The sequence below is a fragment of the Bemisia tabaci genome, chromosome 6, assembly GCF_918797505.1.
Source record: "Bemisia tabaci chromosome 6, PGI_BMITA_v3".
In the NCBI taxonomy this organism is placed as follows: Eukaryota; Metazoa; Arthropoda; class Insecta; order Hemiptera; family Aleyrodidae; genus Bemisia; species Bemisia tabaci.
The window spans coordinates 18,141,167-18,159,788 of NC_092798.1; the positions used below are offsets into that span (position 1 = coordinate 18,141,167).

General features: G+C 37.8%; 1 protein-coding gene and 5 non-coding genes across 6 annotated transcripts in view; 4 read left to right on the forward strand and 2 right to left on the reverse strand.

Moving 5' to 3' along the window:
• Ir93a (Ionotropic receptor 93a) overlaps positions 1-18,622 on the forward strand; it is a 45,297-nt gene that overhangs the window by 13,322 nt on the left and 13,353 nt on the right. The window contains exons 8-14 of the mRNA XM_019060545.2: positions 8,745-8,906; positions 10,158-10,325; positions 12,770-12,991; positions 13,977-14,083; positions 15,575-15,644; positions 17,390-17,470; positions 18,204-18,359. Coding sequence (XP_018916090.2) covers positions 8,745-8,906; positions 10,158-10,325; positions 12,770-12,991; positions 13,977-14,083; positions 15,575-15,644; positions 17,390-17,470; positions 18,204-18,359 — 966 coding nt within the window. The remainder of the gene's footprint in view (positions 1-8,744; positions 8,907-10,157; positions 10,326-12,769; positions 12,992-13,976; positions 14,084-15,574; positions 15,645-17,389; positions 17,471-18,203; positions 18,360-18,622) is intronic.
• On the forward strand, positions 32-150 carry LOC140224943 (5S ribosomal RNA). Its single transcript, XR_011900164.1, has one exon. It is a non-coding gene; the product is annotated as a 5S ribosomal RNA (ribosomal RNA).
• On the forward strand, positions 1,145-1,263 carry LOC140224923 (5S ribosomal RNA). Its single transcript, XR_011900144.1, has one exon. It is a non-coding gene; the product is annotated as a 5S ribosomal RNA (ribosomal RNA).
• LOC140224924 (5S ribosomal RNA) lies at positions 2,530-2,648 on the reverse strand. The gene has a single exon (XR_011900145.1). It is a non-coding gene; the product is annotated as a 5S ribosomal RNA (ribosomal RNA).
• Positions 3,648-3,766, reverse strand: LOC140224953 (5S ribosomal RNA). The gene has a single exon (XR_011900174.1). It is a non-coding gene; the product is annotated as a 5S ribosomal RNA (ribosomal RNA).
• Positions 3,957-4,075, forward strand: LOC140224944 (U5 spliceosomal RNA). Its single transcript, XR_011900165.1, has one exon. It is a non-coding gene; the product is annotated as a U5 spliceosomal RNA (small nuclear RNA).

Consider the following 18,622-nt stretch of genomic DNA (forward strand, 5'->3'; position numbering starts at 1 on the left):
CCTATCTACGGTTCCAACTCCGTGACTCTTCGCCAACGGCCATACCACGTTGAAAGCACCGGTTCTCGTCCGATCACCGAAGTTAAGCAACGTCGGGCGTAGTTAGTACTTAGATGGGAGACCGCTTGGGAACACTGCGTGCTGTTGGCTTCCTTTTTCCCTCAGATTCACGTTTTCGTCGCTAGATTATTGATTCGTTCTACGTATTTCGTACTTTTTCCTTTTTTTCTGTTCGCGTAATAATTATAATAGGCACATATTCAAGAATAATTAAATTTGTTCATAATGCGAGTTCTAGATATAATATAAATTTATTATCATTGAAATGATGGGCATATATTTGGTATTTCCATTATCATAATAATTTTAATGGTTTTTTAAAATATTGATTTTGTAATTTAAGGAGACAATTTTGTTTAAATACCTGTAAAAAGAGGATTAGGTATCTATTTTTTTTCCAAAATTAGCATTTCTATAAATTTACATTATTTAAGTACCGATTGAACAATTGGAAAATTAAAAAATGAAAAAAAATGTTTTTTTTTTTTTTGTAAAATTCTGAAGGGTCTGTGTTCTCGTCTTTTGATTTACTTTTCAGATTTTTCACTTAAATATTAATTTTTACTTTTAATCTTTAGGTACTTAGTTTTTCATTTCCTCATTCATTCCAGCTTTAAATTAAGAGGCAATTGATTAGGTACTTATGCCTTGTTGGTTTAGTTAGTAATGAGTCAGGAGGTATCGTAATCCCCAGAAAAATTGAATAGTTTTGACGATTTTAAAATACCCCTCACAATATTTTGACAATATTTTTAAGACGATTTTTTTTCCCGTTCTTTTTTGGTTTATCGTAAATTCGATCCTTCTTCTTCTGATTTTTATTCTTTCCTTTTTTCAGCTTTTTTTTATGGCGTGTGTGTATTTTTTCGCCTTCCCTTTTTCTTGGTTTTTCGTTTGTATCTTTTTCGCCGAGGTGATTAATGATAGTTCGTTATCGATCGATAGGAGCAGGATCTTGAGATGTTAATCAAACGAACCCTTCAACTGTTGCTGTATTTTAGAAAATTAGCCATTAGCGGTGAGGAACTATGAGATGGTAGATAGAGCGATGAACTTTTCTACGGTTCTAAACAGAAATGTACTCGTCAACGGCCATACCACGTTGAAAGCACCGGTTCTCGTCCGATCACCGAAGTTAAGCAACGTCGGGCGTAGTTAGTACTTAGATGGGAGACCGCTTGGGAACACTGCGTGCTGTTGACTTCTCCTTTTGCTCAAAATGTTTTTGTCACGGATACATAGCTTAATCGGATGATTCACACCTCATAATTTTCGTTTCTTGTTTTTTTTCCCCTTATTTTCCCTTTTTTTATTCATTTATTTATTTTGTTTATATATGCTTTTCCGTCATTAGGTTTATTTCTTCCTGAAAGTCGCACATGATTGTTCCTAATTGATCGATGCAAATAGGATCATGAGATTTTACTCGGATGAAAGAAGGAGAAAAAACAAAGCAAGGAATTGGTTTATTTCTTCCTGAAAACGCAAAAAAAAAACATACAAACAAGGAAAGTACCTAGCAAGCAAGCGAACGAAAATTTTGAGGTGTTAATCAAATTTTAAGAATTGATATTTTGTTTCTTTCCTTGTTGTTTTGCTTTTTTCCCCTCTCAGAATCTATTCTGAAAATTAGGAAATATACCTAGGAAAACATTTGGGAAAATAATCAGGAAAAATAGGAATTCAAGAAATTAGGAAAATTAAACCGATTGTTACCTACATGTAACCCGTGGAATCCAGTCGAGATAAAAAAGAAATTCCTTAATACCCTATCATTTAAATCTAAAATTGGAGTTCAAATATTCTATAATTCCGAGATTAGATTAATATTTTGCTCGGAATTAATTCTTTATTAATTCAGAGTTATGAATATTTGAACTCCAATTTTAGATTTAAATGATAGGGTATTAAGGAATTTCTTTTTTATCTCGACTGGATTCCACGGGTTACATGTAGGTAACAATCGGTTTAATTTTCCTAATTTCTTGAATTCCTATTTTTCCTGATTATTTTCCCAAATGTTTTCCTAGGTATATTTCCTAATTTTCAGAATAGATTCTGAGAGGGGAAAAAAGCAAAACAACAAGGAAAGAAACAAAATATCAATTCTTAAAATTTGATTAACACCTCAAAATTTTCGTTCGCTTGCTTGCTAGGTACTTTCCTTGTTTGTATGTTTTTTTTTTGCGTTTTCAGGAAGAAATAAACCAATTCCTTGCTTTGTTTTTTCTCCTTCTTTCATCCGAGTAAAATCTCATGATCCTATTTGCATCGATCAATTAGGAACAATCATGTGCGACTTTCAGGAAGAAATAAACCTAATGACGGAAAAGCATATATAAACAAAATAAATAAATGAATAAAAAAAGGGAAAATAAGGGGAAAAAAAACAAGAAACGAAAATTATGAGGTGTGAATCATCCGATTAAGCTATGTATCCGTGACAAAAACATTTTGAGCAAAAGGAGAAGTCAACAGCACGCAGTGTTCCCAAGCGGTCTCCCATCTAAGTACTAACTACGCCCGACGTTGCTTAACTTCGGTGATCGGACGAGAACCGGTGCTTTCAACGTGGTATGGCCGTTGACGAGTACATTTCTGTTTAGAACCGTAGAAAAGTTCATCGCTCTATCTACCATCTCATAGTTCCTCACCGCTAATGGCTAATTTTCTAAAATACAGCAACAGTTGAAGGGTTCGTTTGATTAACATCTCAAGATCCTGCTCCTATCGATCGATAACGAACTATCATTAATCACCTCGGCGAAAAAGATACAAACGAAAAACCAAGAAAAAGGGAAGGCGAAAAAATACACACACGCCATAAAAAAAAGCTGAAAAAAGGAAAGAATAAAAATCAGAAGAAGAAGGATCGAATTTACGATAAACCAAAAAAGAACGAAAAAAAAAAATCGTCTTAAAAATATTGTCAAAATATTGTGAGGGGTATTTTAAAATCGTCAAAACTATTCAATTTTTCTGGGGATTACGATACCTCCTGACTCATTACTAACTAAACCAACAAGGCATAAGTACCTAATCAATTGCCTCTTAATTTAAAGCTGGAATGAATGAGGAAATGAAAAACTAAGTACCTAAAGATTAAAAGTAAAAATTAATATTTAAGTGAAAAATCTGAAAAGTAAATCAAAAGACGAGAACACAGACCCTTCAGAATTTCACAAAAAAAAAAAAAAAAAAGATTTTTTTTCATTTTTTAATTTCTTAATCGTTCAATCGGTACTTAAATAATGTAAATTTATAGAAATGCTAATTTTGGGGAAAAAATAAATACCTAATCCTCTTTTTACAGGTATTTAAACAAAATTGTCTCCTTAAATTACAAAATCAATATTTTAAAAAACCATTAAAATTATTATGATAATGGAAATACCAAATATATGCCCATCATTTCAATGATAATAAATTTATATTATATCTAGAACTCGCATTATGAACAAATTTAATTATTCTTGAATATGTGCCTATTATAATTATTACGCGAACAGAAAAAAAGGAAAAAGTACGAAATACGTAGAACGAATCAATAATCTAGCGACGAAAACGTGAATCTGAGGGAAAAAGGAAGCCAACAGCACGCAGTGTTCCCAAGCGGTCTCCCATCTAAGTACTAACTACGCCCGACGTTGCTTAACTTCGGTGATCGGACGAGAACCGGTGCTTTCAACGTGGTATGGCCGTTGGCGAAGAGTGACGGAGTTGGAACCGTAGATAGGCCTATCATTCTATCTACCACCTCGTTCTGCCGTGCTTTCGTCGAGGTGGTTGTTTTATTTAACGATCACTAGATAGCACTCAATGCCTAGATACTCTTGTTCCGTCAGAGACTTTCACGTTCTGAATTTAGTGGGGTCGCCACAACCCCATTTTAGACCTAACTCTTGACTCTCTTCAAATCGCATAAATCTTTCGCCTTTTACTAAAGATTTCCGTGGAGAGGGTCAACTAATGAGTTTAAACCCAATTTTTGGAATGCCTAGCGTAAGCCGGGCACATATGCATTTTGTTCAACCCTTCAGTGAAAAGTCCACAACGGTCTTTAACGACCTGCACGTTGCGCACAACAATGTTCCCGGTTATTACTTCTCGAAAATTACTCTTAAAAGTAGCAGTGATTTATCACAGATTACACGCAAACTGGTCACTAAAACGAAAAGTGGGAGTCGAGAGCAACGATATGAATATGTGACAATTTATTACACTAGTCAAGAATTGATTTTATTCTATTAATTTTATTATATCTTATATAAAGTTATACGATTTACCCCGCGACCCTCTGAAAGAGGTCCCCGCCACGCCGTCCAAGCGGCGATTTTTAGCGTTGATTCCAAAAATTATTCCTTCTGTTCAGCAAGATCAGTTCAATTTCCCCTGGAAAAATTGAACTTTCCTAGCGAAAAATCAATTGAGCGAAGGAGAAAAAATGAGGTCATTCTTGGATTTAACAGCCAAAAATACGGAAATAACCGTGCTTTTCATGCAAAGTAACATTTCTTCTCTGTTTCTAATATCAAATTTCTTCCGGTCAAATGCCCTTCCGACCATATACAAACAGGTGCAGCTCATTCGATCGTTTTGCGTCGGAAAGGAGGGGAACATGTTTTTTTTCAGGTTTCAGATAGGGATGATCCCGACCAATTTTCGCTGCCAAAATGACCTTCGTTTTTTCTCCCAGAACCTACCAAATTTTTGGAAAATTCAAATTTTTCAACTCGGAAAACCCTCAATTTTCGGAAACTTGATTTTCCGAAGGTTTTAGACAAAACGGAGGACAAATTTGGTTTCAGCGGCAAAAATTGGGTGAGAACAGCCCTATTTGGTACCTCAGAGAGACAATTTCCCCCTTCTTTCCGGCGCGAAAGAATCGGATAAGCCTTACATGGTGGTACTTGGCCAAGCAGGGGCATTTCGACCGGTGGAGGGACAAGGGGAAAGGGGATGGAAATAAAGACAAATGGACGAACACAGGAGCCTGCACATCTCAGTATGGGAGAGGAGAACAAGACGCACGTAGGTGTAACCTAGGAAACATGCGATATGTATAAATTGAATTCGTAGAACCGGAAAAATTTCGATGTTAGGGACAGAGGAACATTTCAATAGACATGCAATATCTTGGTAGCCGAAGTATTTTCGGTTGCAGAATCCGGTTTTCTCCACCGTGAAAAGATATAGCCGGGGAAAGAATCGGATAAGCCTTGCATGGTGGTACTTGGCCAAGCAGGGGCATTCGACCGGTGGAGGGACAAGGGGAAAGGGGATGGAAATAAGGACAAATGAGTGGACGAACGCAGAAGCCTGCACATCTGCAGGCCCGGACTTAGGGCGTGTGCATGCAGGGCGTGCGGCGCACACGGGCGCCAGCCTTTGGGGGGCGCCACGAAAGAAGAAGAGAGGGAAAAAAAGGGGGGAAAAGGAAAAGGAAAAAAAGGGAAGAAAGGACAAGGGGAAAAAAGGAAAAGGAAACAAGGTTGGGCAGTGAAAGCATGGAAGAAGGGGGCAAATGGAAGGAAAAAGGAGGCAAGAAAAGTGAAAAGAGAGTCCGCGAGAAAGGGGGGGGGGGCATAAAAACCATAGACAAAATATGAAGAGAATTGCCGTCTGATGGTAAATTTGGACAAAAACTCCACCTGGTCCATAGACGGTCAGGCGCCCCTTGACCCTAAATTTGCGGCTGTACAGAAATACAAGAGTAGGCATGTAGTAAAGGGGCGCCATAAATCCATCGAACAGGAGCCGACATAGCATTTTAGGCCACGTCCGTCATCTTGGATTTGAGAATTTTCAAAAGTCGACTAAAAATTCGAGTTTCCCGTCGAAAAGTACCCCTGATCCTGCGGTTCCTAAAGCTCTAACGAACAGAAACGGAGGCCAGAACCGGGGCTCATTTTAGGCCACATCCAACATTTTGGAGTTGAGAGTTATAAAAAATTGACTAAAAATTCGAGTTTTCCGTTGAAAAATACCGTGTGATACCGCGTTTCACAAGACTCGAACAAACAGAAACCGAGATAGCATTTCAGCCCACATCCGCCATCTTGAATTTGAGAATTTTAAAAAGTGGACTAAAATTTCGAGTTTCTCGTCGAAAAATACCTCCTGACACCGAATTTCAGAAAAATCCATCGAACAGGAGCCAAGATAGCATTTGAAGCCATTTCGGATTTTCGAATTTTGAATTTTTTGAATTTTGACAGATTTTGATTTAAAACGCGTGATCCCTAAAATCGAAGCTCAGATTCGGGTTCCTCGTAAAAAATCGATGCGATTTCATGTATCATATACCCTGACACCGAATTTCAGGAGAATCCATCGAACAGGAGCCGAGATGGCATTTTAAGCCACTTCAGTCATTTTGGATTTTTGAAGTTGAAAAATTTTATTTAAAACGCGTGATACCCAAAATCGAAGTTCAGATTCGGATTCCTCGTTAAAAATTGATACAATTTCATGTATCATACCCGAGCATAGCGTGAAGGAAAGAGACGTAACGTAGACATACTGATTCGAGCATATGAATCCAACGTGGCAACATGGGTAGTGCTCAGTGGGTCAACGGAGGAGGAAGAATAAGAATTTATCGTGAGGAATTCCTCGGGACGAAACCGAATGCTTAGCGCAAGCGCCATGGCGCCTCCCCGTTCGGTTTCACTCGGGCGACCCGCGCGGCGGCGTAGTTCAAAGAGGCAGTACGACAGAATCTATACCTACGCGTCGCTAAACCTTTTTCCTTCATGCTATTCTAACATATGATACATGAAATCTCATCAATTTTTCACGAGGAATTCGAATCTGAGCTTAGATTTTGGATGTTATGCGTTTTAATCTATTTAAAATCGTAGGAGAAATCACAGAATTGTCCTTGAAAATTGATCACACATTAGTGTTTTTTTACGTCATTAAACCTCTTTCCTTCACGGTATTCTAAAATTTGATGCATGAAATCGCATCAGTTTTTCACGAGGAATCCGAATCTGAGCTTAGATTTTAGATATTACGCGTTTTAATCTATTTAAAATCGTTGGAGAAATTACAGAATTGTCCTTGAAAATTGATCACACATCAGTGATTTTTTACCCCGTTTCTCTTCCACGTTCACGTAATGAAATTAGATCAACAGTTGACTCATCGACTAGTCTAGCCTAACCCCCCAGAATCTGTCTGAAGGGCGAACGATTTTATCAGATAAGATCTGCGGTCTTATTTTCCGGGCAATTGCGGTTTGATGGAAGATGCGATGAGGAGAAACGGAAGATATGCGAAACTCGGGCGGATATTAAGTGAGAAACCAGGTAGGGGAAAGGCTTTTTTCCCGAAAAGTTAGTGCTCGGGCCAACTTACATGGTCACTGGAGCATTGTATAGCAGGTTGTACTTAGGTACATTCTTTGCAAAAAGTAAGCTTTGTGACGGTAATTTTCGTCTTGAAAGAAATCATAGTTTATTGGGAGTAGAGGTGAAACTAGTTTAGATGGTCGTTTATGTTTGCAAGGTTAGCGACATTGGAATGCTCTTCACATCTCAGTATAGGAGAGGAGAACAAGACGCACGTAGGTAGGTGTAACCTAGGAAACATGCGATACCTATGTATGAATTGAATTCGCAGAACCGGAAAAATCTTGATGTTAGGAACAGAGGAACATTTTAATAGACATGCAATATCACGGTTGCCGAAGTATTTTCGGTTGCAGAATCCGGAAATGATCTTAGTTTTCAACCAAATTAAAAAAATGGGTTTTTCGCTAGTCTTAAACTGACTTATCACCGGAAATGATCGCTTTATTATGGAAAATTCATATTTTTCCGGGAAAAATCGCAATGATGAAAGGATTTTTTTTAGAGGTAATTTTTGGAATCAGTACTGAAAGTCGACCGGGAATGATGTAAAGGAAATTTTTAGCAAACTGACTTGTGCTGACCAACGTTATCACATTTAACTTAATAAGAGATGATGGCGATGTGTTTGAGTATTTGCCAAATTCGATCAGATTCCAGCCTTTCATATTCCTCGATTTGGTTTTAAAAAATAAGAAAGGCCACTGATTTTCCGGGAAACTGACTTTTCTCCGGAAAAACTCGCTCTTTGCTTTCCCGGCCCCCTTGATTGTTCATATTTTGGTCATCGATTTGGAGTGGTGAAGTTTGTGTTTCGATCATATTTTAAACCAAATCGATGATTATTCGTCCTAGGAAATATCAGTAACATCACTTATCCTCATCATTTTTGCGGCTATTGACTTGACATATTAATTCCTGAAATGGGCCCGCTCTTTTCAGATTAACGCAGGGAGGCCCGGGAAGATGGCCTAAGAGGACCCTTATTGCCTCCTTGTTGTTGGGCTGCAGAGTGGCCAGGGGCATACCCTGTAGTTTAATTTTTATTGTTTCCACTCTTAATGACATTTTTTAACCTTAAACGAAAGTACGCACATTCCGAAGATTTATTGCGTAAGCGCAAGGTCGTAGTTGCGGTTTTAACTAGTGGCTTGGAGTTCTTTGCGATGTATCGATTGATCTGCCGTTTAAACCTATAAATAAGAATCGATAAACAGGCTGTTTCCAACCAACACCTTAATAATCGACTCTTTACCGAAGCTTCAAATGGGGAAATATCGAGAATCGATCATTCACTTGGTTTTCATTTTTGTCCTCTTTGCTGTGTAGGCCAAAGCTTATGATCTACTCATGCCGCAGAATCAGTGGTTATTCGTTTTGTGTGAAACTCCAAAAGGTTATAACAACGTAAGCAACTTTGTGAACACACTAACAGAAGGTGAACACATCGCATTCGTATTCAACACTTCAATGAGAACACAGAGCTGTAAGGTACTTGAAATCATCTCCATTATGAATGCCACTTAAGGTGATTCGATGGGCGCCATATTTTGTCTCAGAACGGCATGCGATGTATCGCATCAATTGGTTCCATTTTTTCAGCTACTCGTCATTTTTCTCAAATTTTGAGATCGCAATTCTGTTGTCAGGAGACTAAAGCACTCACTTACTAATTTTTACGAAGAAATTCAACGTAATAAAGGCGTGGTTTTTTCAGAGAGAAAATATCGCATTCGAGTGCAGTTTCGATATCACTATCAAATGCGATGTTTTCTCTCTTAAAAAAAAAAACACGCCTTTATTACGTTGAATTTCTTTGTAAAAATTAGTAAGTGAGTGCTTTAGTTTTCCGACAACAGAATTGCGATCTCAAAATTCGAGAAAAATTATTGATAGCTGAAAAAATAGAGCCAATCGATGCGATATATTGCACGTCGTTCTGACACAAAATATGACGTCCATCGAACACCTTAAATCAATTTTTTCTGATAAACGAGGCAAGTACTACCTCTAACGATTCCTGCAACATTATTGACTCCCCAGTTTACTATACCCCTGCACAAAGAAGCCAATTTCTTCTGGAGATAGACAATTAGAGATGTTAAAGGTGATTTTTGGAATATTTCGCCAATTCGTTAATTTATCATTCATGAGAAATCAGCAGTGAAGTTAAAAGGATGTGCATATCTTGATTGCGAAATTTCGAAATTGTTTAATTTTCATGGAGATAAACAAATTAACGTCATTCATTTGAAATTTCAAGAGAATATCCGGCGTGGAACGCATGAAAAAGGTACCTACAATTGAAAGGAATGATGTGCGTTAATTTCTCTCTAAACATATAAACTGTGACCGGAAATCCATGACATCGAAAATCGAAATAATTTTTTTTTTTTTTTTTTTTTTTTTTTTTTTTTTTTTAACAATTAAATTGAAATGTTACTTGAACTTCTGAAACTCGGGAATTAAAATACGCATTATCTTTGTTTTGTATTGAGTTTTAATAAAAAACATGATTTTAAGAAAAGCTCAATCATCTTGTTCCTGTACAAAATCGAAAGAATGAACTTCTGAATGAATCTAACATTTTAGGCAAGAGGGTTAGTATTTTTAAGAGTATACGTATTTAGGTATCTTGCACTTTTTTCCTTAACACCGAAACGCCACAGCATTTCGCTAAAATCACCGTACATTTCCAGCGAGAAAATGTTACAATCATTAACTTATTTTTTATTGTTTTAGGGTGGGTTATTGTGTAACGTAGAGGAATTACTACGGTCACTGTCGGTTGCATTAAAAATTGCAATTCAAGAGGAGACTGACTTATCAAGTCAAGTATCCGATGAAGAATGGGAGCTCATCAAACCTAGCAAGTATGATAGACGAAAATCTCTCCTGTCTTATATGAAGGTGAATTTTGTATCTTAGTTTCTTTTTTTAGAAACTTGTGTCGAACAATTTTATCATTCGCCGGTAAATTTTTTGTTCCAGAAGATTCTGTCTATCTCTTGGTAAATGGGATGTTAGGATTGGAGAGCGCTTAATCTGAAGTAGGTGATGTAGATCTTCATCCAGAAAAAAAAAAATAGTCAACAGATAAATGTTAACTTTATTTTTGGTAAAGTTATATTACCTTTTTGGTCCATATCTCAACGGTAAACCCGTACAAAGTGCAAAAAGGAAAAAATTCTTAAATTCGTGTACTAATCATGAATAGCCATCCTTTAATTAACGAAAATAAAGCACAACGATGCAAACCTACATTGATGGTGCCATTTCGTTTTTGTCATTAATTTCTATGGATCGAAAAAACTTACAAGTTTGCATCAAGCCTTATGCGGAGAGAAAGTTCAAACTCACTTTCTGATGTTCACAATTTTGATTTGAGTGGTAAATTTTTATACTTCAAGACTAGTTCCAATTGAAATCATTCATATCTCGATTTTTTTGGAAAATGCACCGCTTCTCCAACTTGTCTTCCAAGCTCCTCAGTTATACCTACAAGATTTCAGAGCAACAATGTTGTTTTCTTTAACCAAATCAAAGTTCAAAGATGGGGTCGTACCAAAAATTTAAACGAAATGGAAAGAAACTGGCGAAAACCTAATCATAATTTATGAGGGGTTGTTCCTTTGTTTAATTTTTTTTTTATTTTATTTTTTTTTTGTCACACTAGGTGGTTTTAGAATTTCCATGGAAACACCCAGATCCGTGGAGAAATTTTGCCTAACAGAAATATAATTTTTTTTAAATATTTAATGGAGAAAAATGAAGAATTTTAATGAGAATTACTAATTCAATTAATGAAAACGAAAATACACCAACTCGAAAAATCAAGACACACACTAAACTGCAGTAGGTATGTGAAGAAGTTAGTATGAGGAAAATATTTATGGTTCCGAAAGACAAGTAATGAAGGACTTTTTAAAGGTCCAAGCTGGAACAGATGCGCTAATTTCAATGACCGTAATGAAAATATACTGTCCTTAATGAAAATTGAGCATTTTCGAGTTGGCCAGTTGGTATGTTTTCCTTCTCACCAGGTTCGGACTGGCTCACATCTGAGGGCGTAGACCCTTAGCTGGTTAAAGGGGCGTAATGTGATATTTTTTGATGGGGCATCCCCTTCGTGGAGAGGGGTTCAGAAAATTTCGCAAAGCAGCACAAGTTTACGCTATTTTCAGGTTCAATGTTTATTAATCGTACAGAGTAAAAATTGTAAAATTGAACGTATTGAAGTGACCGACGGACTTCTGAAATTAAAGAAAACAAAAAAAATTAAAGCCATTGGACGCATTCAAGCACCATTATTTCCACAAGAACCGTGTCAGTGCATCAGTTTACACGAGCTTAAGACGTGGGTCTAAAAATCTATCCTAAAAAAGAATCAGACAAGAACCTGAAAAAAGAAGAAAGAACGAGTATCAACACAGCCGACGACAAGAAAGACGTATTCGGGCCTCTTTTTTAACTTTCTCCCGAATCTGAGCGACACCTCATTGGTAGCATAGAGCAGAGCATTGAGAACTCACGCTCCGCGTCATCGCGCCTTCAATTTTTCAGATGCAGCACGGACGTCCATCAAGTACGAATAGTTGTATCTCTGCGCCGTCGTTGATGCGCATCCTTTCCCTCGCTCTATTTCAATGTTGTGTTTGTTTCCGTTTGTCTTATTTGTAATGTTGCTTTAAACTAGAGCAGAGCATTGCGAGTTCCCGACTCACGCCATCGCGTCTTACATTTTTCATATGAAATGTAGACATCCATCTTGCGAGAATAGTTGTATCGCGTTTACACTTTAGACGTCTCTTACTTTTCAATTTCGAAATAAATTAAGGTTAAGTTTGCCCGAGATATGCTATGATATGTTTGAATCAATAGTCATTTTAAAAAGGAAGAAATAAGTTTAAAGGTCTCTCATGGGGTCTATAAAGTGTGCGTATGTCTAAAAATCAAACCGGCTATCGTTTCTACTGCAGCTACACGTAGAGAATGACGGAGGGGGATGATAAAGCGGCTGTATGTCAACAAAAAGGAGACAATTTCACAGAAAAGTGTTTACGCTTCAGCAAGGAGTTCTTGGACCTCTGTTCACCACTATGCGTAAAAGCACCTCTCTTCACCTCTAACTCTCTCTCTTCTTCCGTTCATTTAAGAAATTTTCCGCATATATTCTCGGTCGTAATTTTTTTTCTCCTCTTATTTTGTTATCTGTCAGAGGGGCGCGTTTTTGGCGCGCCAAGGGGGCGTATCTGCCAATGGCAGATTGGCCTTATGGCCAGTCCGAGCGTGGTTCTCACTTATTAATTACCTTATGACACAGTCTAAACGGCCCGGTTTTGACGCTTTTTCAGGCTGAACTATACACGTCTGGAGTTTGTGGTAATTGCACTCGCTGGACCTTGCAAGCGGGGGAAGTATGGGGTCAGGACTTCATAGAGAACGGGAAATCGGCAGTCAAACTGCTCGATGTTGGTACGTGGACTCCAAGAGACGGTATAAAAACACTGGACGCTTTGTTTCCCCATCTGACCCAAGGTTTCCGCGGAAAGACGTTGCCCATTATAACTTTTCACGTCAGTATTCAACTTCTAACTTCCATTTTTTTTTATTTAATTAATTTAAATAGCTTTTAAATACGTAAAATCTGAATTTTAGTTTCAATTCAAGGAAAAAACTAGTTTTAAATTAACTCATGCCAATATGCTATAACAATGATATAGGTTCCCTTCGGAGAACCTCCGTTCGGAGAACTTGTAAACCTTTGGTGCGCGATTAGAATGCACCGAGTGAAGTAAAAAGAAGCTTCCCTCATCCTAAACACGAGCATTTTGACACGTATTTAATGGAGATGTTGCATGTGTGAGGAATTTGCGATTTGACTGTTGATTCAAATGTAAAAGTTCGCAAGAAACACGATGGTGCTACTGGTTTTTTCTGAAATCATTCCCAAGCTCAAAAAAAGCTCTCTAGTTGAGGCCAAAATGGAGGGGGTATCCCACGCTATCCTGAGAGTCCACCTCTACATCAAACTAAACTCTCAATGCGAAGATAGGGAGCAAATACATTGACAGGGTTGCCACTTTATTCGGGGACTCCAAAACTGAAAACATGGCTACCCTGCTAATGTATTTGCTCCCTATCTTTGCATGGAGAATTTGTCTTGATGTAGACGTGGACTCTCAGGGTAGGGTGGGATATCCCCTCCATTTTGGCCTTAACTTGAGAGCTTTTTTTGAGCTTGGGAGTTGATTTCAGAGAAAACCAGTGGCACCATCGTGTTTCTCACGAACTTTTACATAAGAATCAACAGTCAAATCGCAAATTTCTCACACATGCAACATCTCCATTATGCATAGTTTGTGTAGACAAATAGGCAGGATGTGAATGCTTAGTTAATGTACGGTACACGTATACGTACTCTACTTTTTTCTTTTTTCTTTTTTTTTAAAAAAAAATTAATGATGATATGTTGTGTAGAGCCCAGGAAAAATATTATGTGAGAGGGTTTTCAGATACTTAATACATAAAATAACACAAATTGCTTTCATCGTATTTCAGTTTCCTCCGTGGCAAATAATCAGCTACAATGAGTCGGGGCACGTTTCATCCTACGGTGGAGTGATTTTTAAAATTCTCAACGAGCTCGCCATTCGTCTAAATTTCACGTAAGTAAAAATTGCATAAGTGACTCTGAAAATCTTAGTTATTAAAGTTAAAATACAGAAAATTGTAGTTTATTTTAACTTCTTGGTTTTGCGTTTGGTGCAATGCGAGAGGTATTCATGCAGTCTTGTAGGCGCTTACATGGTTTGACTCCGACCGCACTGTTTGGCGCAATGCGTGAAGTATCCCTACGGTCTTACAGGCGCTGATATGAGTTTGACACCGACCGCACCGTGTTCGTTGCCTCGTTTCTCCTGATGAAACATTTTTTCTGGGAAAAGTTAGGGAAGTTTTCTATGGTTGCTTTTTCAGATTGAATGAAAAATCATGTTACGAATTCAAGCACTTTGATACATGATTCTTCAACAAAATTTCACGCAGAACACGATTGGCGCGACGAAAACTTCTGAAATCAACTTTTAGCTAAGATATTAACGTTTTTATTGTCCATTGGTTACGGGAACTGAATTGCCCGGTAACAAGAAAAACCAAACCCTACGCGAGTCAAATTGCGCACTACGCAGGCTAGATAAGTATAATTAACTTGCGATTGATGCTTCACTTGTGAGTTTCTAAAACATGATCTAGTGACGGTAAAACTCATAAACTGCGTATATGAGTTTGCGAAGTTGAAGACTTCCTGTCATACTTTATTTTTCGACTGCAGAACTACTCAACGTAAACTCTCAAAAAATTTTGTGATTTTCCTTTTCTGTACAGCATAAATTCTGAAAAACTTTGAGGAATGATGATGATTTGAGGGGCTCGGAAGACAAGGTACCCAAGTGCAGTTTTTGCTATTTCGAGAAATATACGTTTGAAGTTTCGAAATTACATGGAGCCTTATGGTGGAAAGAAAGTTTAAACTGACTTTTCAGTGCTTAAAAAGTTGAACTTGGGAGTGAATTCTTCACAGAATATGCATTGAGACTAGTTTCACCTAAAATAATTGATATCTCGATTTTTTTTTAAAAAACTGCACTTATGCGCCATGTCCTCCAAGCCCCTTATTTGTTCTCTTGTAAAAAAACAAAAAAGGAGTGGATACGTTGAGACACCTTAAAAGAGATACGTGGTTTGGAAGTTTTACCGTCGATATGGTCACCAGTGGCGTGGCGTGAATTGCGATTTATCGATTGTCATGCCATTTAAACCTATGGTAAAGAATCGATTATTAAGGTGTTCGCTGCGAACACCCTGTTTATCGATCCTTTCCCATAGGTTTAAAAGGCATAACAATCGATATATCGCAATTCACGCCACGCCACTGATGATCTCGTGTTGCAGCTTCCAGACAATTATGATAAACGAGTCTCATTATCTTTTGTAAAAATGTGTAATGAGAATGATCACTAAATACACCATCGAACGGAAATTATCATATCACACATCTTTGCTGATTTTAGCAGGAGCAATCGTGCGCTACTACGAACATTCACTCGTGTACTTACTCGAATCGGGCATAAAATATGATGCAAGTATCTTGATTTTAGGTATAATGTATTGTTGGCCTCTGGGAATGACAAGGACCTTGCCAATGAGACAACAGTATCAAAGGATGAGGTTTGTAATACATTTTTCTCTCGATAAGGTAAAAGGCAACTTAATGAGCCAAGTACAGTCTAGTGGTATTTTTGATTAGGTAATACTGTTCTGAATAAATGGACCGCGGTCAACAGAAAGGAACCAAGCCACATCAGCTGTTGCCAATTTTAACTGGACAATTTGATTTTTATGAGAAAACGTTTGTGCGGATCCCTTCGAAAATGTTGAGGAATTTGCTTTGTACTATGGAGAAAATTCACTGGAATTTGCACGAAAATCTGCACAACTCTTTTCATGTAAGAAATTAAATTAGCCAATTAAATTTGGCAATAGCTGACGTGGCTTGGTTCCTTTCTGTTTAACCCGGTGTAAATACGGAAAGAAGAGAATAAAGATGTATAGTTCACCCACTACCAGCTCTCCTTCTCCCATTCCTACAAGTATTCTAACCAACATAAAACCTGCGACATTACATACTTACATCTAATATTTCAATACAATCACGTGTTTGATTTTCAACAAGTATAGCAAGTCGTTAGTTATTAGTTAATATAATAAGACGATCAGCAACTATGGCTATTTACGTCAGATTTCCGGAGAATAGATTTTTTGAGATTTAATTGCTTAAACAGTTTCCAAATATCAGTATTGACTTTTTAGTTATCGGAGTGTAAAGGGCAGGCATTTGAAGGGAGATAATTTTGAACTTAGATTGACAGCTTTTTTGGCACAATAGTAAAATATGGTCGATTGTAAGGGGAGAATGTTAACATGTACACAATGCAAGAGCCAAGCGAGAATTTAATATCATGTGTAATAAATTGAATGTTGTGTGGAATCAGATGAGCTTTGAAAATAAATTTATCATCGAAAAAATATTGAAACTCATGGCCGGATTCACCTACTCGCCGCCCATGGGCCGCCTGTATTTTGCCGCCCTCTTCTCATTCATTTTGAAAAATCAATAAGAACCATCGAGTGAACTTATCGGAGGGAGGAGAGTGCATAAGACGCGTTCACTCGTGTTGGACACATTTTTTGCGTAAGCCCTGTCAACACTACTAGCAAAAGTTCATGGAACTTTGCACGAAAGTTCAGTTCCGTAAACCTATCACTGTGGGGACAAGGCCTTTCATTGGGAAGAAATGAAATAAACAATTAAGAAAGAACAAACAATTAAGAAAGAACGAACATAAATGTGGTTTCATAATTTTAACTTCCGCCGCCGTGCCGCGCTGACCACACTGTGTTTGGCGCAATGCGTGAAGTATTCATGTAGTCTTGTAGGCACTGTGCGTCTCACGCAGCACCGACCGCTGTTGACCGTACTGTGTTTGACGCAATGCGTGAAGTATCCATGCGGTCTCGTAGGCGCTAATATGTGTTACATGCCGACCGCCGCGCCGAGGGTTTCTCCTTTTCAATCTCAAGTCCTCGTCATCATTTCTCTTCGCGCCGCGCCGCTCCAGGCCAAATTACGTGTTTGGTTTCTCTCTTAACTCAACTAATTAAAGGTGCGCAGTCTTTTGTATCACCTAATACGACAAAATTAGAAATTAATGAACCCTCAGGAAATGAGCGATTTTGTCACATTTTCTTGTTTGTAATTTTTTTCTGAATCCGATTTTTTTGTACCTGCATTTAAAAAAATTGCAAACTTTGCCGCCCCCTAATTTTGCCGCCATGGGCCGTGGCCCATTTGGCCACCCCCTTAATCCGGCCCTCTTGAAACTCAAGCCTTTATTCTTCTTTATAATGCGCAGGCGTTGAAGGATATAGCTCCGGATAGTTTAGAGTCAAGGAAAGCTTGGAACACCATGGTGCAGTACGTTCGGACTAAGAGGGTAAGAGAAATACATGCAATGTATACATGCTGATGAGATATATGGGCATTATTTGGAAATAAGATCTCATTACCCGCGGTATCTTAGAAATAACTAAAGTTTCAATTTTTTAGTGACTGACAGAATAAAAACCCCCTTAATAACAGACAATGAAATCCGCAATGAGAAAATGTAAATTAAAACTCAAATAAAAAATCCAACGTATTCATGCTCATAAAAATAAATAGCTTTGAGTTTGTATAGCAAAAATGTAGGACTTCATTAAGGGGTTAACGTGAGCAAATTACTCCCAAGGTCCATGAGATCTCGGAGCTTACTTTTAACACCGTCAAAAGGGAGAAATAATTGAGGGGCTCGGAGGACAAGTCTCATGAGTGCAGTTTTTGCTATTTCAAGAAATACGTGTTTGATGTTTCAAAATCACATGAAGCCTTACGGCGGGAAGGAAGTTTCAACTCACTTTACAGAGCTTTAAAGTTCCATTTTAGCTGTGAATTTCTTACAGAATATACTTTCAAACTGGTTTTAGTTGAGTTCATGAATATCCCAATTTTTTTCGAAAACTGCATTTATGCGCCTTGTCCTCCTAGCCCTTCAACTTAATTGTGCGAAGAAAATGGCAAATCGTCTGATTTCGAAAATGGTTTGGGTTCAAATATGATTACGATGTACTTAATTTTGTTCGCAATATAGCGGCAGACGTTACAGTGAATTTGATTGTACTTGTAATTAGGTATTCCTTGGGGCTGCCGCTTACACAGTCCTACCGCAGTATATTGGTATAATAAATTATACAGCCCCTATCAGTTTGGAGACGTACGTTTTCCTCACCGCCAAACCGCGAGAATCCAGCCGATTTCTGTTGTTTATGTCACCGTTTACGCCAGTGGTAAGTAAGCGATCATCGATCGTCAATGAATGCACATGATGGATATTGCCATCGACGGGTCATTTTATTCACCATGCAAGTTCACATGCTGAAAATAGAAGTTTGAAATGAGTTTTTAAGGTTGTTTCTCATAGGTTGAAAAAGCATGAATTCCAGTTTATTTATTTATTTTTTTTTTTAAATTACAATTTTGTATTGAAAGAATTGGAATACCTGGAAAGTCGGACGAAATAACAGCTGCCGCTTCCTGGCCTCATCAATTG